The sequence below is a fragment of the Dendrobates tinctorius genome, unplaced genomic scaffold, assembly GCF_039654945.1.
Source record: "Dendrobates tinctorius isolate UK_male_01 unplaced genomic scaffold, ASM3965494v1 ptg000063l, whole genome shotgun sequence".
NCBI lineage: Eukaryota > Metazoa > Chordata > Amphibia > Anura > Dendrobatidae > Dendrobates > Dendrobates tinctorius.
The window spans coordinates 11082194-11106249 of record NW_027361731.1 but is presented as its reverse complement, the minus strand read 5'-3'; the positions used below and the strand labels follow the sequence as shown (position 1 = coordinate 11106249).

The 24056-nt window shown below is 50.1% G+C and overlaps 1 protein-coding gene across 3 annotated transcripts in view; it reads right to left on the bottom strand.

Moving 5' to 3' along the window:
• LOC141094191 (uncharacterized) overlaps positions 1-24056 on the bottom strand; it is a 77845-nt gene that overhangs the window by 10917 nt on the left and 42872 nt on the right. Inside the window, exons 6-10 of one of the 3 annotated variants that reach the window (XM_073579952.1) lie at positions 19135-19284; positions 18830-19009; positions 18624-18747; positions 18438-18535; positions 18149-18239 (exon numbers count right to left, since the gene is read on the bottom strand). In XM_073579952.1, coding sequence (XP_073436053.1) covers positions 18149-18239; positions 18438-18535; positions 18624-18747; positions 18830-19009; positions 19135-19284 — 643 coding nt within the window. Of the gene's footprint in view, positions 1-1173; positions 4786-18148; positions 18240-18437; positions 18536-18623; positions 18748-18829; positions 19010-19134; positions 19285-24056 lie in introns of those variants that run through there. The other 2 variants (XR_012233026.1, XM_073579953.1) reach the window with 2 other exon arrangements.

Sequence of the window (24056 nt, the reverse complement as noted above, 5' to 3'; positions counted from 1 at the left end):
GATATGGATATAGAGAACAGATATAGAGATAGATAGATAGATATAGAGATAGATAGATAGATAGATATAGAGATAATATAGATAGATATAGAGATAATATATATATATAGATAGCTATAGAAAGAGAGATATAGAGATAGATATAGAGAGAAACATATATATATATATATATATAGAGAGAGATAGATAGGTAGATAGATATAGAGATAATAGATATAGAGATAGATAGAGATAGAGAGAGCGGTAGATAGAGAGATAGATATAGAGAGAGATAGATACAGAGATCGATAAATAGATAGAGAGATAGATATAGATAATAGATAGAGATAGATAGATAAAGAGAGATAATAAATATAGAGATAACAGATAGATATAGAGATAGAGTAAGATAGAAAGATATAGAGATAGGTAGATATAGATAATAGAGATAGCAAGATAGACATAATAGATAGATATAAATAGATATAGATAGAAAGATAGATATAGAGATAGAAAGATAGATATAGAGATAGAGCGATAGATAGAGATAGATATAGATAATAGATAGAGATAAATAGATAGATATAGAGATAGATAGATATACAGAGAGATAGAGATAAATAGATAGATATAGAGAGAGATATAGAGAGAAATAGATATAGAGATAATAGATATAGAGATAGATAGATATAGATATAGAGAGAGATAGATACAGAGAAAAGATATAGAGATAAATAGATAAAGATAGATAGATATATAGATATAGAGATATAGAGATAGAAAGACAGATAAAGAGATAGAGCGATAGATAGATATACAGAGAGATAGATATAGAGATAGATAGAGATATATAGATAGATAGCTATAGAGATATAGAGATAGACATTGAGAGAAATAGAGATAGATAAAGAGATAGATAGAGATAGATTTATAGATATAGATATAAAGATAGATATAGATATAGAGATAGAGCGATAGATAGCGAGAGATATAGATATAGAGATAGATAGATATAGAGATAGATAGATAGACATAATAGATAGATATAGAGATATATATAGATAGAGATAGATAGATAGATAGATATAGAGATAGATGTAGAGATAGAAAGATAGATATAAAGATATAGATATAGATAGAGACAGATAGAGAGAGCGAGAGATATAAAAAAAAAACACAAACCACAATACTCACCTCTCCTCCTCGCTCCCACGCTGATCCCGGCTTCAGTGTCAGGAGCTGCCCCCTCTGCCAGACACACAGCGGGTGCGCGATGTAGTGACGTCATCGCGCACTGGCTGTGAGCCAGGAGCAGAGAGGACTGAGGGCGGCGCCGGCCCTGATGCAGAGCGGCTTACTGGGCTGGGGGCGGGGCCTCTGGGGGTGGAGACCTGAAATGCTCCGCAGTGAATATTCATTTCTCTTTAGCAGCGGGGACAGGGGCTCCTGCCTCCTGACACCCGCTGCTACTCCGCTGGCAGGGGCCCCCATAGCAGCTGCATGGTGTGCACACACCACTGGCTGGGGGCCCCTGGAGCAGCGGGGCCCTAGGCAACTGCTGGCCCTGTATGCCTGCAGGTGCCAGGGCCCACCAGATGCCAGGGCCCACCGGAGAATCCACCGGTTCCCCGGTGGGCCAGTCCGATGCTGCTGGGGGAACATTATACTGTGTATGGGGGGGATGGCAGTACTGTGGGAATATTATACTGTGTGAATATTATACTGTGTGGGGGTGACGGTAGTGGGGAAAATTATACTGTATGTGGGGACAGGAAAGGGACATTGCAATATGTGTTTTGTTACTTCCTGTTTTCCATACTTGGGTCACATATACAAGGAACAAAATGCTATGATTCTTAGAAAGTGACAACAAAAAAGCACCAAGATAGTCTCAGCTCAGAAAAGGTTACTGCCCCCTCTGCCCAGTAATGGGGAATCTCCAGCACCTACCTCCACCCGCAGAGCCGCACTCCACATAGAGAATAATGGAGCCTCCAGCACCGACCTCCACCCGCAGAGCCGAGCTCCACATAGAGAATAATGGAGCCTCCAGCACCGACCTCCACCCGCAGAGCCGCACTCCACAGAGAATAATGGGGCCTCCAGCACCGACCTCCAGCCGCAGAGCCGAGCTCCACATAGAGAATAATGGAGCCTCCAGCACCGACCTCCACCCGCAGAGCCGAGCTCCACATAGAGAATAATGGGGCCTCCAGCACCGACCTCCACCCGCAGAGCGGAGCTCCACATAGAGAATAATGGGGCCTCCAGCACCGACCTCCACCCGCAGAGCCGCACTCCACATAGAGAATAATGGGGCCTCCAGCACCGACCTCCACCCGCAGAGCCGAGCTCCACATAGAGAATAATGGAGCCTCCAGCACCGACCTCCACCCGCAGTGCCGCACTCCACATAGAGAATAATGGAGCCTCCAGCACCGACCTCCACCCGCAGAGCCAAGCTCCAAATAGAGAATAATGGGGCCTCCAGTACCGACCTCCACCCGCAGAGCCGAGCTCCACATAGAGAATAATGGAGCCTCCAGCACCGACCTCCACCCGCAGAGCCGAGCTCCACATAGAGAATAATGGAGCCTCCAGCACCGACCTCCACCCGCAGAGCCGAGCTCCACATAGAGAATAATGGGGCCTCCAGCACCTACCTCCACCCGCAGAGCCGCACTCCACATAGAGAATAATGGAGCCTCCAGCACCTACCTCCACCCATAGAGCCGCACTCCACATAGAGAATAATGGAGCCTCCAGCACCGACCTCCACCCGCAGAGCCGCACTCCACATCGAGAATAATGGAGCCTCCAGCACCGACCTCCACCCACAGAGCCGCACTCCGCATAGAGAATAATGGAGCCTCCAGCACCGACCTCCACCCGCAGAGCCGCACTCCACATAGAGAATAATGGAGCCTCCAGCACCGACCTCCACCCGCAGAGCCACACTCCACATAGAGAATAATGGAGCCTCCAGCACCGACCTCCACTCGCAGAGCCGCACCTCACATAGAGAATAATGGAGCTACCAGCACCAACCTCCACCCGCAGAGCTGCACTCCACATAGAGAATAATGGAGCCTCCAGCACCGACCTCCACCCGCAGAGCCGAGCTCCACATAGAGAATAATGGAGCCTCCAGCACCGACCTCCACCCGCAGAGGCGCACTCCACATAGAGAATAATGGAGCCTCCAGCACCGACCTCCACCCGCAGAGCCGAGCTCCACATAGAGAATAATGGAGCCTCCAGCACTGACCTCCACATGCAGAGCCACACTCCACATAGAGAATAATGGAGCCTCCAGCACGGACCTCCACCCGCAGAGCCACACTCCACATAGATAATAATGGAGCCTCCAGCACCGATCTCCACCCGCAGAGCCGCACTCCACATAGAGAATAATGGAGCCTCCAGCACCGACCTCCACCCGCAGAGCCGCACTCCACATAGAGAATAATGGGGCCTCCAGCACCGACCTCCACCCGCAGAGCCGCACTCCACACAGAATAATAATGGAGCCTCCAGCACCGACCTCCACCCGCAGAGCCGCACTCCACATAGAGAATAATGGAGCCTTCAGCACCGACCTCCACCCACAGAGCCACACTCCACATCGAGAATAATGGAGCCTCCAGCACTGACCTCCACCCACAGAGCCGCACTCCACATAGAGAATGGAGCCTCCAGCACCGACCTCCACCCGCAGAGCCGCACTCCACATAGAGAATAATGGAGCCTCCAGCACCGACCTCCACCCGCAGAGCCGCACTCCTCATAGAGAATAATGGAGCCTCCGGCACCTACCTCCACCCGCAGAGCCGCACTCCACATCGAGAATAATGGAGCCTTCAGCACCGACCTCCACCCACAGAGCCGCACCTCACATAGAGAATAATGGAGCCACCAGCACCAACCTCCACCCGCAGAGCTGCACTCCACATAGAGAATAATGGAGCCTCCAGCACCGACCTCCACCCGCAGAGCCGCACTCCACATAGAGAATAATGGAGCCTCCAGCACCGACCTCCACCCGCAGAGCCGCACTCCACATAGAGAATAATGGGGCCTCCAGCACCGACCTCCACCCGCAGAGCCGCACTCCACATAGAGAATAATGGAGCCTCCAGCACCGACCTCCACCCGCAGAGCCGCACTCCACATAGAGAATAATGGAGCCTTCAGCACCGACCTCCACCCACAGAGCCACACTCCACATCGAGAATAATGGAGCCTCCAGCACCGACCTCCACCCACAGAGCCGCACTCCACATAGAGAATAATGGAGCCTCCAGCACCGACCTCCACATCGAGAATAATGGAGCCTCCAGCACTGACCTCCACCCACAGAGCCACACTCCACATAGAGAATAATGGAGCCTCCAGCACCGACCTCCACCCGCAGAGCCGCACTCCACATAGAGAATAATGGAGCCTCCAGCACCGACCTCCACCCGCAGAGCCGCACTCCTCATAGAGAATAATGGAGCCTCCGGCACCTACCTCCACCCGCAGAGCCGCAATCCACATAGAGAATAATGGAGCCTCCAGCACCGACCTCCACCCGCAGAGCCGCACTCCACATCGAGAATAATGGAGCCTTCAGCACCGACCTCCACCCACAGAGCCACACTCCACATCGAGAATAATGGAGCCTCCGGCACCTACCTCCAACCGCAGAGCCGCACTCCACATAGAGAATAATGGAGCCTCCGGCACCGACCTCCACCCGCAGAGCCACACTCCACATAGAGAATAATGGAGCATCCAGCACCAACCTCCACCAGCAGAGCCGCACTCCACATAGAGAATAATGGAGCCTCCAGCACCGACCTCCACCCGCAGAGCCACACTCCACATAGAGAATAATGGAGCCTCCAGCACCGACCTCCACCCGCAGTGCCGCACTCCACATAGAGAATAATGGAGCCTCCAGCACCGACCTCCACCCGCAGAGCCAAGCTCCACATAGAGAATAATGGGGCCTCCAGTACCGACCTCCACCCGCAGAGCCGAGCTCCACATAGAGAATAATGGAGCCTCCAGCACCGACCTCCACCCGCAGAGCCGAACTCCACATAGAGAATAATGGGGCCTCCAGCACCTACCTCCACCCGCAGAGCCGCACTCCACATAGAGAATAATGGAGCCTCCAGCACCTACTTCAACCCATAGAGCCGCACTCCACATAGAGAATAATGGAGCCTCCAGCACCGACCTCCACCCGCAGAGCCGCACTCCACATAGAGAATAAAGGAGCCTTCAGCACCGACCTCCACATCGAGAATAATGGAGCCTCCAGCACAGACCTCCACCCACAGAGCCGCACTCCACATAGAGAATAATGGAGCCTCCAGCACCGACCTCCACATCGAGAATAATGGAGCCTCCAGCACTGACCTCCACCCACAGAGCCACACTCCACATAGAGAATAATGGAGCCTCCAGCACCGACCTCCACCCGCAGAGCCGCACTCCACATAGAGAATAATGGAGCCTCCAGCACCGACCTCCACCCGCAGAGCCACACTCCACATAGAGAATAATGGAGCCTCAAGCACCGACCTCCACCCGCAGAGCCGCACCTCACATAGAGAATAATGGAGCCACCAGCACCAACCTCCACCCGCAGAGCTGCACTCCACATAGAGAATAATGGAGCCTCCAGCACCGACCTCCACCCTCAGAGCCGAGCTCCACATAGAGAATAATGGAGCCTCCAGCACCGACCTCCACCCGCAGAGCCGCACTCCACATAGAGAATAATGGGGCCTCCAGCACCGACCTCCAGCCGCAGAGCCGAGCTCCACATAGAGAATAATGGAGCCTCCAGCACCGACCTCCACCCGCAGAGCCGAGCTCCAAATAGAGAATGGGGCCTCCAGCACCGACCTCCACCCGCAGAGCCGAGCTCCACATAGAGAATAATGGGGCCTCCAGCACCGACCTCCACCCGCAGTGCCGTACTCCACATAGAGAATAATGGGGCCTCCAGTACCGACCTCCACATAGAGAATAATGGAGCCTCCAGCACCGACCTCCACCCGCAGAGCCGCACTCCACATAGAGAATAATGGAGCCTCCAGCACCGACCTCCACCCGCAGAGCCGCTCTCCACATAGAGAATAATGGAGCCTCCAACACCGACCTCCACCCGCACTCCACATAGAGAATAATGGAGCCTCCAGCACCGACCTCCACCCGCAGAGCCACACTCCACATAGAGAATAATGGAGCCTCCAGCACCGACCTCCACCCGCAGAGCCGCACTCCACATAGAGAATAATGGAGCCTCCAGCACCGACCTCCACCCGCACTCCACATAGAGAATAATGGAGCCTCCAGCACCGACCTCCACCCGCACTCCACATAGAGAATAATGGAGCCACCAGCACCAACCTCCACCCGCAGAGCTGCACTCCACATAGAGAATAATGGAGCCTCCAGCACCGACCTCCACCCGCAGAGCCACACTCCACATAGAGAATAATGGAGCCTCCGGCACCGACCTCCACCCGCAGAGCCGCACTCCACATAGAGAATGGGGCCTCCAGCACCAACCTCCACCCGCAGAGCCGCACTCTACATAGAGAATAATGGAGCCTCCAGCACCGACCTCCACCCGCAGAGCCGCACTCCACATAGAGAATAATGGAGCCTCCAACACCGACCTCCACCCGCAGAGCCGCACTCCACATAGAGAATAATGGAGCCTCCAGCACCGACCTCCACCCGCAGAGCCACACTCCACATAGAGAATAATGGAGCCTCCAGCACCGACCTCCACCCGCAGAGCCGCCCTCCACATAAAGAATAATGGAGCCTCCAGCACCGACCTCCACCCGCACTCCACATAGAGAATAATGGAGCCTCCAGCACCGACCTCCACCCGCAGAGCCGCACTCCACATAGAGAATAATGGGGCCTCCAGCACCGACCTCCACCCGCAGAGCCGCACTCCACATAGAGAATAATGGAGCCTCCAGCACCGACCTCCACCCGCAGAGCCGCACTACACATAGAGAATAATGGAGCCTCCAGCACCGACCTCCACCCGCAGAGCCGCACTCCACATAGAGAATAATAGAGCCTCCAGCACCGACCTCCACCCGCAGAGCCGCACTCCACATAGAGAATAATGGAGCCACCAGCACCAACCTCCACCCGCAGAGCTGCACTCCACATAAAGAATAATGGAGCCTCCAGCACCGACCTCCACCCGCAGAGCCACACTCCACATAGAGAATAATGGAGCCTCCGGCACCGACCTCCACCCGCAGAGCCGCACTCCACATAGAGAATAATGGGGCCTCCAGCACCGACCTCCACCCGCAGAGCCGCACTCTACATAGAGAATAATGGAGCCTCCAGCACGACCTCCACCTGCAGAGCCGCACTCCACATAGAGAATAATGGAGCCTCCAGCACCGACCTCCACCCGCACTCCACATAGCCTCCAGCACCGACCTCCACCCGCAGAGCCGCACTCCACATAGAGAATAATGGAGCCACCAGCACCAACTTCCACCCGCAGAGCTGCACTCCACATAGAGAATAATGGAGCCTCCAGCACCGACCTCCACCCGCAGAGCCACACTCCACATAGAGAATAATGGAGCCTCCGGCACCGACCTCCACCCGCAGAGCCGCACTCCACATAGAGAATAATGGAGCCTCCAACACCGACCTCCACCCGCACTCCACATAGAGAATAATGGAGCCTCCAGCACCGACCTCCACCCGCAGAGCCACACTCCACATATAGAATAATGGAGCCTCCAGCACCGACCTCCACCCGCAGAGCCGCACTCCACATAGAGAATAATGGAGCCTCCAGCACCGACCTCCACCCGCACTCCACATAGAGAATAATGGAGCCTCCAGCACCGACCTCCACCCGCAGAGCCGCACTCCACATAGAGAATGGAGCCTCCAGCACCGACCTCCACCCGCACTCCACATAGAGAATAATGGAGCCTCCAGCACCGACCTCCACCCGCAGAGCCGCACTCCACATAGAGAATAATGGAGCCACCAGCACCAACCTCCACCCGCAGAGCTGCACTCCACATAGAGAATAATGGAGCCTCCAGCACCGACCTCCACCCGCAGAGCCGCACTCCACATAGAGAATAATGGGGCCTCCAGCACCAACCTCCACCCGCAGAGCCGCACTCTACATAGAGAATAATGGAGCCTCCAGCACCGACCTCCACCCACAGAGCCGCACTCCACATAGAGAATAATGGAGCCTCCAGCACCGACCTCCACCCGCACTCCACATAGAGAATAATGGAGCCTCCAGCACCGACCTCCACCCGCAGAGCCGCACTGCACATAGAGAATAATGGAGCCTCCGGCACCAACCTCCACCCGCAGAGCTGCACTCCACATAGAGAATAATGGAGCCTCCAGCACCGACCTCCACCCGCAGAGCCGCACTCAACATAGAGAATAATGGGGCCTCCAGCACCAACCTCCACCCGCAGAGCCGCACTCCACATAGAGAATAATGGAACCTCCAGCACCGACCTCCACCCGCAGAGCCGCACTCCACATAGAGAATAATGGAGCCTCCAGCACCGACCTCCACCCGCAGAGCCGCACTACACATAGAGAATAATGGGGCCTCCAGCACCAACCTCCACCCGCAGAGCCGCACTCTACATAGAGAATAATGGACCCTCCAGCACCGACCTCCACCCACAGAGCCGCACTCCACATAGAGAATAATGGAGCCTCCAGCACCGACCTCCACCTGCAGAGCCACACTCCACATAGAGAATAATGGAGCCTCCAGCACCGACCTCCACCCACAGAGCCGCACTCCACATAGAGAATAATGGAGCCTCCAGCACCGACCTCCACCCGCACTCCACATAGAGAATAATGGAGCCTCCAGCACCGACCTCCACCCGCAGAGCCACACTCCACATATAGAATAATGGAGCCTCCAGCACCGACCTCCACCCGCAGAGCCGCACTCCACATAGAGAATAATGGAGCCTCCAGCACCGACCTCCACCCGCACTCCACATAGAGAATAATGGAGCCTCCAGCACCGACCTCCACCCGCAGAGCCGCACTCCACATAGAGAATGGAGCCTCCAGCACCGACCTCCACCCGCACTCCACATAGAGAATAATGGAGCCTCCAGCACCGACCTCCACCCGCAGAGCCGCACTCCACATAGAGAATAATGGAGCCACCAGCACCAACCTCCACCCGCAGAGCTGCACTCCACATAGAGAATAATGGAGCCTCCAGCACCGACCTCCACCCGCAGAGCCGCACTCCACATAGAGAATGGGGCCTCCAGCACCAACCTCCACCCGCAGAGCCGCACTCTACATAGAGAATAATGGAGCCTCCAGCACCGACCTCCACCCACAGAGCCGCACTCCACATAGAGAATAATGGAGCCTCCAGCACCGACCTCCACCCGCACTCCACATAGAGAATAATGGAGCCTCCAGCACCGACCTCCACCCGCAGAGCCGCACTGCACATAGAGAATAATGGAGCCTCCGGCACCAACCTCCACCCGCAGAGCTGCACTCCACATAGAGAATAATGGAGCCTCCAGCACCGACCTCCACCCGCAGAGCCGCACTCAACATAGAGAATAATGGGGCCTCCAGCACCAACCTCCACCCGCAGAGCCGCACTCCACATAGAGAATAATGGAACCTCCAGCACCGACCTCCACCCGCAGAGCCGCACTCCACATAGAGAATAATGGAGCCTCCAGCACCGACCTCCACCCGCAGAGCCGCACTACACATAGAGAATAATGGGGCCTCCAGCACCAACCTCCACCCGCAGAGCCGCACTCTACATAGAGAATAATGGACCCTCCAGCACCGACCTCCACCCGCAGAGCCGCACTCCACATAGAGAATAATGGAGCCTCCAGCACCGACCTCCACCCGCAGAGCCGCACTCCACATAGAGAATAATGGAGCCTCCAGCACCGACCTCCACCCGCAGAGCCGCACTCCACATAGAGAATAATGGAGCCTCCAGCACCAACCTCCACCCGCAGAGCCGCACTCCACATAGAGAATAATGGAGCCTCCAGCACCGACCTCCACCCGCAGAGCCGCACTCCACATAGAGAATAATGGAGCCTCCAGCACCGACCTCCACCCGCAGAGCCGCACTCCACATAGAGAATAATGGAGCCTCCAGCACCGACCTCCACCCGCAGAGCCACACTCCACATACATGGCTGCTCTCAGTGCTCTGTGCTGTGGGCACAGGACCTGTGATGAGGTCACAGGAGGGGAGGAGACAGGGGTCACATGATCGGGGGCCCTGACACCTTACCTGCTGTGATCTCATCATAAGCCTTTGCATGCTACTTGTAGATGCTGCTGGTAGCAGAGCACATAATGCCGCCCCCACGGTCACTCACTTTTAGGTGGGGAGAAGATGGAGTGCCATTGCAGCAGGCAGCAGGAATGTGGTGGGGGCCCCCTTAGAAGCTCTTGTGGTGGGGGCCCCGGGGCTGAAGCCCCGCCTGCCCTGCCTATAATCCGGCCCTGTCCGCCGGTAAGATTTCATATCGGATGCTACTTGGTTTCTGTTGAAAAATAATTATTTCAAATTTTCCGACAGGTTCTTTCTCCAACAGCAGGGCTGCTGTATGGGAGCGAAATTCTCCCCCTCTATTGCTGTCATCTTCATGGATTGGTGGGAGGACAACTCTATCTATACAGAACTGAATCCATTCCAATCTTCTCTGCATTGTTGTGTGAGATATGTAGATGATGGCTTAATAATAGGGGCCGGTTCTGATGAGTCAGTTTATGATTTTGGCCAATACATTAATAATAACCCATTTAATATTTCTTTCACCTTCCAACATGGAAAAAAAAGTCAATTCCATATCTGGACATTAATCTAAAAGGGTCAATCATAACGGGCAAAACTGATTGCTCTTTATTTCGCAAACCCACCGCTGGGAACTCTGTATTGCCTGCTAATAGCTGCCATCCCAGGCATGTTGGGAATAATGTTCCCACAGGAGAATATATCCGAGATAAAGGATGCTGTACTCACAGAGAGGGGTTTTTGAAGGCGTGCGCTGTTATTGACCGCAGATTTAAAAACCGTGGCTATTCAACTAATGTGCTAGAAAAGGCAAAGATTAAGGCTGATGGTAGAAGTAGGGCAGAATATTTACAGCAGAAAAAAACTGCAGGAAAAAATCTGCCTAATTTACCCTTTACAACCACATATAGCGATAATATTTACCAAGTAATTGATGTGATTAAAAAAATCCCTTCCTGTGTTACATGCTGATGACCGCTTGAAAAAGCTGCTAGAAAAAGGAGTACATTTTGTATCCAGGAGAGGTACTACTATCGGGAACGTGATATCTCCTTCTGACCACACAGCAAGACAGAAGGTCAAAGCAAAACACAACTGGTTATCTGTGTCTGGGTCACACAAGTGCGGTAAACGCCAGTGCGGCTTATGTCGGTATATGGATACTTCACATGAAATCAGAGCCACGGCTGCTCCATATACACAGAAGATCCGCACGTTTATCAATGGCAGCACAACCTATGTGGTTTATGTTATCACGTGCACACAGCGCAATCTTCAATATGTGGGATGCTCCACGCGACCTCTCAGGGCGAGAATTGCGGAACATATATATGAGGCTACAAATGTCAGGACAGGAAGTTTATCAGGAGCTTCTTATCATTTTTCATCTGTCCATAAAGGTTGTTTAGACTTTTTTCATGTTCATGCATTAGAGGAAGTTCTTACCAGTGATCGAGGCGGTGACAGAGACAAAGCATTGCATTTCAAAGAAGCGCAATTTATTTTTAAGTTTAATCGCAGAGTCCCTCCTGGATTGAATAAGAGAACGGATATTATGTATTATTATTGAATTCATGTTTGCACACTTATGACATTATGAATGTGTGTTTTTTTTTCACTTTGTGTCATTAGTATAATTGTCTTATTTGCATGATTAATTGCTCACTTCATTTCCTTTCCCTTCCTCCTTTTCTATTTTACTCTGCTTTTTGTACTGATCACAGACATGGCTATGACTAAGAACAATGTTGTTCGAAATGCGTAATCCCCTGGATTTACAATTTTAACAGTATGTTTTTAAAGGCATTGCAATAAAGATGAAGTTTTAACGTCTATTCAACAATCTGATTTGGATGTTTGTTGCTGGAACTTTGAGTACAAATACCACCGCACCATGACCAGACACCATATTACCACCACATGGTGACCAATAATACCACATACAAGGAACAAATACAGCCATACCATGTCCAGACCATATATTACCACCACAGTGACAGAATAATAGCACATACAAGAGACAAATACCACCGCACCATGGCGAGACCACATATTACCACCACATGGTGACTGAATACTACAATACTGATCATTAATAAAAAACATAATACTATCACCATAAGTGCCATTATACAAAGGAGATCTGTACTTGGTATGCAGTGTCTGTGTACAGGTAATCCTGTGATCACCAGTAACATTATATACAGGAGTTCTGTATATAGTGTCAATGTACAGGTAATACAGTGATCACCGGTGACATTATACACAGGACCTCAGTATATAGTGTATAGTGTCAGTGTACAGTTAACACACTGACTCACCAGTGACTTCTCTAGGTGAAGTCCTTTATCTTTGCTTTTCATCTTTCATCCAGCACAGACCGCCATTACATCTTCCAGCCAGGACTCATCTCTGCAGGAAATTACACAGTTATCTAGAGCTCCACTTGCAGAACACATTACTTAATTTTTCCCAACACACCAGATGAAGAAAAAAAGGTGACACAGTGTCACTCTGCACAGTAACAGGACCTCCCCCCATTTAAAACAGTATCCTCAAAAAAATAAAATAAATACATTACTGCAGTAATAGTATCCCTTAATTAGCCCCTATGGTAATAACATCCCCCATCCTGGCCCCCGTGTGTCTCATTCCTGGCTCCAGCCATATGTTCTCTCAGCCTGCCCTCATGAGTATCCATTCTGCCCCATATGATCTCCCGATCCTGCCCCATCTGTCTACATTGTATCCATCCTGCCTCATGATCCTGCACCATATTTCTCCCATCCTGCCCCCTCCTGTATCTCACATTCTGCCCCCTCCTGTGTTTCACTGTCACATTCTGCCCCATGTCCATTCTGCCAGTGTCGCACATTCTGCCCCATGTCCATAATGCCCCCTGTTATGAATGGGTCACCGAGGAGGATAACAGGACCAGGCCAAGCCACAGAAAACCAGAGAGGTTGGAAACTAAGCGGATTGCAGACCCCTGATCCTATCCACACAACTAGTAGTAGCCGTGGAGCGTACTTACGATGCCCTAGATGCCTCGGCATGGCCGGAGAACTAACTCAGCCTAAAGCAAGAAAGGTGAAATCTAAACTGCCCCAGAGCAGACCCCAAAGGAATAGACAGCCCCCAAACATATATTGTCAGTGAAACAAGATGAAAACACATACGCAGGCAGAAAAATAACCTGATCAAATGATGGGGCCCAAACTGACTAGACAGGACAGGAAAGGAAAGACACTGTCTGCAATCACGCAAAAAACCCTGAAAAATCCAACACGTCTGATGCTCAAAAAACACTGAAGTCACACGACTTCGCCCCCACTATATCAGAACTCTGGCATATACTGAAAGCAAAGCAAAAAGAGACCAATATAACAGGGGACAAAACAAACTGACACAAGCAGTAACATATGGGTGGTGATCCAGCACAGCCCCAGGAGGAGCAAGCTGACCCGCACAAAGCAGGAGATAGACAAAATCAGATCAAATGCAAAAAGTTTAGCAAATGAGCCACTTAGCTGAATCATGCAGGAACAGAGCAGGAGACATCAGACCTCAGAAGGCACAGGGAGACGTGTCTCATATTCTGCCCCATGTCCATTCTGCCCCGTGTCTCACATTCTGCCCCCATCTCTCACATTCTGCCCCCCATGTCCATTCTGCCCATGTCTCACATTCTGCCCCCATGTCCATCTGCCCGTGTCCCACATTCTGAACCCATGTCCATCTGCCCGTGTCCCACATTCTGCCCCAGCCCCCATGTCCATTCTGCCCCATGTCCATTCTGCTCCCGTGTCTCGCATTCTGCCCCATGCCATTCTGCTCATCTCACATTCTGCCCCTGTCTCACATTCTGCCCCCGTGTCTCACATTCTGCCCCCGTGTCTCACATTCTGCCCCCGTGTCTCACATTCTGCCCCCGCCCCCCATGTCTATTCTGCCCCCGGGTTGCCGGCGCCACTTTCAATAAAAATAAAACAAAGACAAAAAAACACGTTCTCCTTACCTGGCCGCACTCCTGCAGCGAAGCTCCCTCCACGCAGCTGAAGCGCGCACTCGGCGGCGAACGACAGTGACGTGAGATGCTGGCAATGTGTGTGCTGCGGCTGACATCAGCTGCCAGCCTCCGATTGGCTGGCAGCTGTTAACTATTGACGTGCAGGCCCGGGCATCAATAGCGTTGAACTGCCACTAGAGCCCGGTTTAGCCTGCCAGTAGGGCCCAGTGAGCAGATGAGACGGGGCCCGACGCGAGCTCCCTCTGCCCACCGGGCCCCATACGCCAGTCAAGGCAGTAATGCCCTGATGGCGGCCCTGTCTGTAAACTATTCTAGCAAGATCTGCAGTCAAATAGCTAAATGGCGCTCCTTCCCTTCTGAACACTGCCATATGCCCAGACAGTAGTGTACAATCGTATATAGGGTATTGTGCGAAGTTGGAAAATAATTTATAAGATCCATTTGTTTTCTATTATTCTTTGTGAAGAATTCCAAAGTTATCAGCACAAAGTGACACACGTCAGATTTTAAAAATGGGGCCTGATTAGGAACAAAAAACTGGCTCCAGGAAGAGGATAAATCAGAGTATTTTGGACACTAACTACTGTAGTCGAAAACTGTGACTATAGACAATAACATCAACTGAAATGATCAAACTCCACAGTCTTCATCAGTAATAAATGAGTAACTAGTGATGAGACCTCTCTGGGGTAATTAGCATATGGGTCTCGGTGATTTCACAATCTAAACTATCGTAAGGGCCAATATTTTCTGTCAGATGACTTTCAAGAAGAAATATTAGGCATTTAAAGAGAACTGTGTATAATAGTGCAGAGCTGAGATGTCTTAAAGTGAACCTGTCAGCAGGATTGTGCACAGTAACCTACAGACACTGTCAGGTCGGCGCTGTTATACTGATTACAATGATACCTGGTGATAAAATCCGTCTTGTGGTTGTTGTTTAATCTGTATTTGTAGTTTTCAGTTAATGAGATTCTCGTTCTTTGGGGCGGGGCTGTGGGCGGGGCTTTATGTGGTGCTCTGATTACATATGCATCTGTATTGGCTTATGACAGGTCACTGATCCCTCACTGACCTGCCCCCCATTTTTACATAATGCATATAATAGCATTGATATTATTGCTGATAATGCCTATAATATTGTGGCTAATATGAGGCTTAGAAAAAAAATTACATCCAGCAAAATGTCACCGGTGATGGTGGCGCCTGCGCAGTAGCATCTATAAGTATCTATAAGTAAGAGATAGAGGATACTGGACAGGCGCCGCCGGTGTCATTTTGCTGAATGTAATTTTTTTTTCTAAGCCTCAACATTATAGGCATTATCAACAATAATATCAACACTATTATTTCATCACCAGGTATCATTGTGATCAGTATAACGGCGCTGACCTGACAGTGTCTGTAGGTTACTGTGCACAATCCTGCTGACAGGTTCACTTTACATTTAGATCTTAATCATTTGGAAGAGGCGATGGAAAGCTTTTTTTAAGACTATCAGGGAGTTACATGCAAAACACAAGCCGCGGAGACACCATCACATGTTTCTCAACGCAAGCAATGACTAGCCAGGTCTTTCCCCGGGAAGGAACAACCACGGGAAGGGCAGTCTCCAATGAAGGAAACCACCTATGCCAAAACATGGTATCTATCCACAAACAGCTGTTTCGGGGTATTGCCCCTCATCAGTGTGGAGTAGGAAACTGGCCAGTAGGAGCAATGCCTAGTAGAAGACTGTGAAAAATGAGGATGAATGAACTCATGGAGATCAACATCCAACACTGCGGAGACACCATCACATGTTTTCTCGTTGAGAAACATGTGATGGTGTCTCCGTGGCTTGTGTTTTGCATGTTTTTATATATTTCCCATAAGGGATGGGGGCATTGCTCTAGAATCACTGCGCTGAGAAACATGTGATGGTGTCTCCGCAGTGTTTGATGTTGATCTCCATGAGTTCATTCATCCTCATTTTTCACAGTCTTCTACTAGGCATTGCTCCTACTGGCCAGTTTCCTACTCCACACTGATGAGGGGCAATACCCCGAAACAGCTGTCTGTGGATGGATACCATGTTTTGGCATAGGTGGTTTCCTTCATTGGAGACTGCCCTTCCCGCGGTTGTTCCTTCCCGGGGAAAGACCTGGCTAGTCACTGCTTGCGTTGAGAAACATGTGATGGTGTCTCCGCAGTGTTGGATGTTGATCTCCATGAGTTCATTCATCCTCATTTTTCACTATCAGGGAGTTACAGACTCACATAAGTGACGCAGGACAATCCCATCACAATCAAACTATCATACAGAATTTACAGGTAAAAAAAGACTTTTTTTATTCTATGTTACATCCCCAACAACAACGTATGTATGAGGGGAGAACTCCAACAGTAAGCGGGAGTTGCACTTATTTATGGTGGACTATTGCAGCTACTATGGGTCCTGTCAAGAAGATTAGAGAAAATAATATTGCTAATATTTTTTTTCAAGTGATTTTCTAACTTGTCAGTATATTCTACGTACGGTCTCATTTGGGTTTGTAGTTTACAGACCAGGGCAGGTAACGGTCAGCATCTTCTATTCCCAGGGGGTAGATGGATCCTCCAGGTTGTAAGTTCTATAGAAAAGGGCTTTCAATGCCCAAAGTCATTTGAACAGTTTTGGGAGGAGGAGAATGCTGTGGCCTAGAGGTAAAATGGTAATCACACGATTGTGATACGGCCGGACCACACCACCGACAAAGCAGCCACAGCCGGTGACTGAGAAGAATCTCAATGCAGGAATGAATGTGTCTCATGGATATATGTCTTTTTATATCAGTTAAGGAATTTGTTCCCCAGACCTTGTGGGGGCATCACAACACAGAACCAGACCTCAATCAGAGGAGAATAAAACATTCACACTCCTTATCTATGAACTGTTCCAATATTTATGGCCACAACTGTTTATCACTCTCCCATAATGATAGCTCTGCTTCACGTCACTTGTCTTATCAGTTGCATTATTTCTTTCTGTGTTGTGTATAAATACGTGATTCTTCAGATTTTGTATTAGTCTATGCCTGATGAAGAGACCTGAGTAGTCTCAAAAGCCTGCAATTTGTTACCATCTTTTCAGTTAGCCATTAAAAGGAATTAACCGCTGAGGACTCTCAATCTAATATATAAAGCTCAAAGTGTGTGTGTGTGTGTGTGTGTGTGTGTGTGTGTGTCCGGGATTGGCATCCGCACTGTCACAGCTACAGCCACAAAATTTGGCACAGTCACACGTCTGGACCCGAGAGCGTCCTAGGCTATGTTATGAGGTGAAATTTTAACCCCGCACGTTCCAATTCACCAAACAATTTTGCCCCTGTCTACATAATGGGGAAAAAGTGTCCGTGTCAAGCCCCGCCCCTCATTATGATGTCATAATGGTTGCCATGGTGACGCTGATGTCATCATAGGTTGCAAGCCCCACCGCTCATTATGATGTCATAATGGTTGACTATAGGATGGAGGATGTGTGATGGGTATATGGGCACTGGACTATGGGATGGAGAAAATGTATGACGGGTATATGGGCATGGGACTATGGGATGGAGGATATGTATGATGGGTATATGGGCACGGGCCTATGGGATGGAGGATAACTATAATCTGTTATAACTAACCACAGTTAGTTACTATGCCCAGGCAGCGCCGGGCTCTTCAGCTAGTTCTTAATATATTTGTATCTACTGGCTAACACGGTACAAAGACACATATCTTCCCTGTGAGAAGAATCTGTGACTTCTCTGAATTTAGTGGTCACTACTTACCCGGGTAGTCATATGTAGGAATCTTCTCTTTACACCGCTCATCACCCCTCACATATGTCTCTGTAGTATTAATATGGGTCAGATCTTCACCCTGAAACAAATATTGTAAAAGTCACAGACAGATGGAGAAGTCCCATCTATGATCAATTCTAATCCTGCCATCTCCACCGCTCTCATTACACAAGTATAAAACATATAATACTGGTGGATAAAACAAGACTGAGCACAAGACCTTCACAGCCGTCTACACATCATAGGGGAGATCTCATGACACCTTCTCTCCATCTACCTGATGATCCTGAGGAGCATTGGGATCTTCTTGGTTACAGTCCTGTGGAAGAAGAGGATGGGGACATCTCTCTGGTGTTGTCCTCTTACTGGATAGAACTGGAGGAAACACATACAGGGACTGAATTCATTCTTTACATACTGTACAGATAATTATAGGCAGTGTGTATTTAGTCCGGTCAATTACCTGGTGATGTGAGGGGCTGGGGAACCTCCATCATGACATCTTTGTACAGATCTTTGTGTCTCTCTAAATACTCCCACTCCTCCATGGAGAAATAGATGGAGACATCCTGACACCTTATAGGAAACTGACACATACAATGATACCATCATCCCCAGATCCCTTCATAGCGTTACTGTATAATGTCCCAGCATTCCCAGCAGTGTCACCTCTCCAGTCAGCAGCTCAATCATCTTGTAGGTGAGTTCTAGGATCTTCTGGTCATTGATGTCCTCATGTATCAGGGGGTGAGGTGGAAGTCCCGTGATTGGGCTCAGGGGTCTTCCCCATCCCTCAGACACAGGGTCCTGACAGCGCTCACTAGAGTTCTTCTTCACTACTGTGTAATCCTGGTTATGGAGAGACACATTAATAAATCTCACTACAGACATTTCCAGAGTCCTCACCTCTCCAGTTCTGTCCGTTATTCCCATAGATAAGAATGATGTAATGTGACGCCATCAGAATCTCTCACCTCTCCAGTAAGCCGGAAGAGGATCTCTAGGGTGAGGTGTAATATCCTCTCCGCCATCTTGTCTCTGTCCATATCCATCTTTGATTGGTAAATCAGGAAAATTCTCTTCTGTAGAAGATCTTCACTGAGAGGATCCGATATTGTAGAGACCTGAATGAGAAGATGAGCCGATGTAACATCATAAATATCCTGTGTAATAATACAATCACTGGAGATAATAAGGGAAACATATGAGGAGATTTATTATTTTACAGTATTTAGTTTCCTTCTTTACATCTATTAATAAAACCTATATATTTAGGCCACAGACAACAAACAGTTTCTCCCTCGGAGTCGGCAGCTGAATACATTTCTCATAGACTCATCGTCCATAACGCTAATTCTCGTCTCATTTAGGCTGATTTCACATTTCCAGACGGAGTGCTGTACACTTCCCTTGTGAAGCCCCGCCCCTGCCATGCCTCCTCCAGTCAGCTCCACCTACTTATGCATGCTGCCTGTGTACTCCATATTTAACAATGGGTACACAGGCCGTGCCGCAGTATGCGGATACTGCCACACGTGTCGTTTACACGGTGCGCGACCTGCGTAGAACGCATCATGTTGGAATTTTATGCGGGGGCGGCTTCCGCATACTGCGGCAAGGCCTACGTATAGGTTGCGCAGGCCGCATGAAGCCGCATGCAGAAATAAGCGGAGCTGACCAGAGGAGGTGCAGCAGGGGGCGGGGCTTCACGAAGGAAGTCCGCAGCCCACCGTCCGCAAATGTGAAACCAGCCTTATCGACACTGGAATCGGCATTAGCAATACTGCAGGAGCTATTCATTACACATGACTAGTGTTGAGCGATACCGTTCGATACCCAAAAATATCGTATCGGATGGTATCGCCCGATACGAAAAAAATATCGGGTATCGCCGATTCCGATACCGGAAGTCCCATTCAAGTCAATGGGACTTCCGGTATCGGAATTAAAAAAAGCCCTTTATTTCCTTGTTGGCAAATTCTACATAATTGAAAACAAATAAGAATCATGTAGAATGTATTGTGGGAGGTGGAGGAGACATTAAAAGCATAGTGGTTTATTCAAATCACATGGCATAGCATGAATTCCCATTTTTTTTTCAGTACGTTCGGAGTTAAAAAGATATTGACTATGTTAACCTTTTTTATATTTTGTCAGATATGTATGTTTCACAACTTCCATGCTCTTCACGTTCTTTTGTACTTCTCCCACACTTTCTCCTTCATGATCCGCAGCAGTAGCATTTTTTTCATCAACTTTTTCTTCACCTTATTCATCTTCTTCTTCTTCATCTTCTTCCCATTAATTTTTTTTTCCATTCTTCATATTCTTCTTATTCAGCTATTATCAATTTTAATATGCTATTTCTTCATCTTCTTCCTATTCTTCTTTGTCGCCATTTTCTTATGGTGACAGGCATTCCTGTAGTACTTATCTATAAAAGTTATAAGATTACACCTTACGTTCTGCCTGTCACTAAAGATTTACAACAGGATTTGTCCGCGTTCAGTTTCGCCTGCAGCAGCAGGCATTTTCCAGGGGCACCACGAGGAGGAATGGACTCACCCCCATTTACTGCTTAGTCTTCTTCTGCTTATAATTTTGATTTCTTCTATGCTGATTTTTAGTCTTATGCTTAATGTTCTGCTTTCTGTTCTTCTGCTTTTGCTTCTTCTGCTTCTTGTTCTTCTGTTCTGTATCTTGGTGGTAGTCTTCATGTTCTTTGTCCTCTTGGTCTTATTATTTAGGGTCATATTTCTGGTCTTCTTTGGTGTGGTCTTCAGGGTCGTCGTCATCAGGGTCGTCATCATGGAGATCAATAAGGATTACCAAAGACAATTTCAAAAAGCTTGATCTTGGAAATGTAGCAAAAGGTACAAGAAGGCTGAGAAACTGGCGAGAACCAGCAGACAGTGCTGGCACCCGGATGGGTAGCAGAAGGAACAAGAGCCAATGACACTACCGAGGACCAACTGACGGTGCTGGACCACGGTTACTAAGCAGAAGGTACCTGTGCTAAAAAGCACTACCAAGGATCAGCTGACAGTGCTGGACCTCAGATACCGAGATGGAGGCACCTAGGCCAAAGGCTGTGGCGAGAACCAGCAGACAGTGCTGGCACCCGGATGGGTAGCAGAAGGAACAAGAGCCAATGGCACTTCTGAGGACCAACTGACGGTGCTGGACCACGGTTACTAAGCAGAAGGTACCTGTGCTAAAAAGCACTACCAAGGACCAGCTGACGGTGCTGGACCTCGGATACCGAGATGGAGGCACCTAGGCCAAAGGCTGTGGCGAGAACCAGCAGACAGTGCTGGCACCCGGATGGGTAGCAGAAGGAACAAGAGCCAATGGCACTACTGAGGACCAACTGACGGTGCTGGACCACGGTTACTAAGCAGAAGGTACCTGTGCTAAAAAGCACTACCAAGGACCAGCTGACGGTGCTGGACCTCGGATACCGAGATGGAGGCACCTAGGCCAAAGGCTGTGGCGAGAACCAGCAGACAGTGCTGGCACCCGGATGGGTAGCAGAAGGAACAAGAGCCAATGGCACTACTGAGGACCAACTGACGGTGCTGGACCACGGTTACTAAGCAGAAGGTACCTGTGCTAAAAAGCACTACCAAGGACCAGCTGACGGTGCTGGACCTCGGATACCGAGATGGAGGCACCTAGGCCAAAGGATGTGGCGAGAACCAGCAGACAGTGCTGGCACCCGGATGGGTAGCAGAAGGAACAAGAGCCAATGGTACTACCGAGGACCAACTGACGGTGCTGGACCACGGTTACTAAGCAGAAGGTACCTGTGCTAAAAAGCACTACCAAGGACCAGCTGACGGTGCTGGACTTCGGATACCGAGATGGAGGCACCTAGGCCAAAGGCTATGGCGAGAACCAGCAGACAGTGCTGGAACCCGGGTGGGTAGCAGAAGGTACCCATTCAAAGCAAAGTAGCCAGGCCGCAAGCCGGCCGCAGTTACCGAAACCCACAGTCCTACAGGGGGTCCATGTCCCATTGGCACTACGGATCCAGCCTTCAGTGCCAGTTCCCGCAGCCCACATAGGAGTCACCTAAACTGCAGGCACCGTAGAGTCGGCTAACCCGGCCGCAAGACGACAGGACAACGGACTGGTGGCATAGTGACCTTGACACTACCCGGAAACAGCAGGCGTGCTGAAAACAGGCTGGGCAACAGGGAGTACCCGTGCCAAAGACACTGCCGAGAACCAGCTGACGGCGCTGGAACCCAGATGGGTAGCAAAAGCTACAAGAGCCAATGGCACTACCGAGGAACAGCTGACGGTGCTGGACCACGGTTACTAGGCAGGAGGTATCTGTGCTAGAAAGCACTACCAAGGACCAGCTGACGGTGCTGGACCTCGGATACCGAGATGGAGGCACCTAGGCCAAAGGCTCTGGCGAGAACCAGCAGACAGTGCTGGAACCCGGGTGGGTAGCAGAAGGTACCCATTCAAAGCAAAGTAGCCAGGCCACAAGCTGGCCGCAGTTACCGAAACCCACAGTCCTACAGGGGGTCCATGTCCCATTGGCACTACAGATCCAGCCTTCAGTGCCAGTTCCCGCAGCCCACATAGGAGTCACCTAAACTGCAGGCACCGTAGAGTCGGCTAACCCGGCCGCAAGACGACAGGACAACGGATTGGTGGCATAGTGACCTTGACACTACCCGGAAACAGCAGGCGTGCTGAAAACAGGCTGGGCAACAGGGAGTACCCGTGCCAAAGACACTGCCGAGAACCAGCTGACGGTGCTGGAACCCAGGGACAATCATGGTGTAGGCCGAGGCCTACTTGGTGGTAGTTTTAGATTGTTTGTAGGCTACAACAGACTGTCAACGTGCTCCAATTAGGCATCTGTCTCCACTCTGTTTCCAGGATTTCACGTGACCACCAACACCGCCAGTTTAGGCGTACAGCAGCCGTCTGCCCAATCCACACGTGTTCCTGTGTTACTGGGATTCTGTAATGTCAGCAGATCCCCTGATGTGTGTCTGCCACTGTCTCCTGCTCTGTCCACATTCCCACCGCTTGCAGTGGGAAGGTGGACAGCGCAGGAGACAGTGGCGGACACATATTGGGGGATTTGCTGACGTTACAGAACCCCAGTAACACAGGAACACGTGTGGAATGCGTGGACGGCAACTGTGAGCAGGAACTGGCGGTGTTGGAGGTCAGGGGAAATACTAGAGACAGAGTGGAGACAGAGGCCAAATCAGAGAATGTTTAAATCTGAAGTAGTTACAATTTGGAGGCAGCAGCAGTTTGCCCTCCACACAGCAGGGGATCAGCTGACGTTACCGAACCCCACTTTCACATGAACGAGTGTGTTTTTCTGTGTGGACAGCACTTGCGAGCAACAACTGACGATGTTGGAGCCCAGGGATAGTCATTTTGTAGGCTGAGGCCTACTTGGAGGCAGTTTAAGATAAGACGTTGTTTGAATTTGGAGGCAGCAGCAGTTTGCCCTCCACACAGCAGGGGATCAGCTGACATTACTGACCCCCACTTTCACATGAACGAGTGTGTTTTTCTGTGTGGACAGCACTTCCGAGCACCAACTAGCGTTGTTGTAGCCCAGGGAGAACCAGGGTGCAGGCCGAGGCCTACTTGGTGGCAGTTTTAGATTGTTTGTAGGCTACAACAGACTGTCAACGTGCTTCAATTAGGCATCTGTCTCCACTCTGTTTCCAGGATTTCACGTGACCACCAACACCGCCAGTTTATGCGTACAGTAGCCGTCTGCCCAATCCACACGTGTTCCTGTGTTACTGGTGTTCTGTAATGTCAGCAGATCCCCTGATGTTTGTCTGCCAATGTCTCCTGCTCTGTCCACATTCCCACCACTTGCAGTGGGAAGGTGGACAGCGCAGGA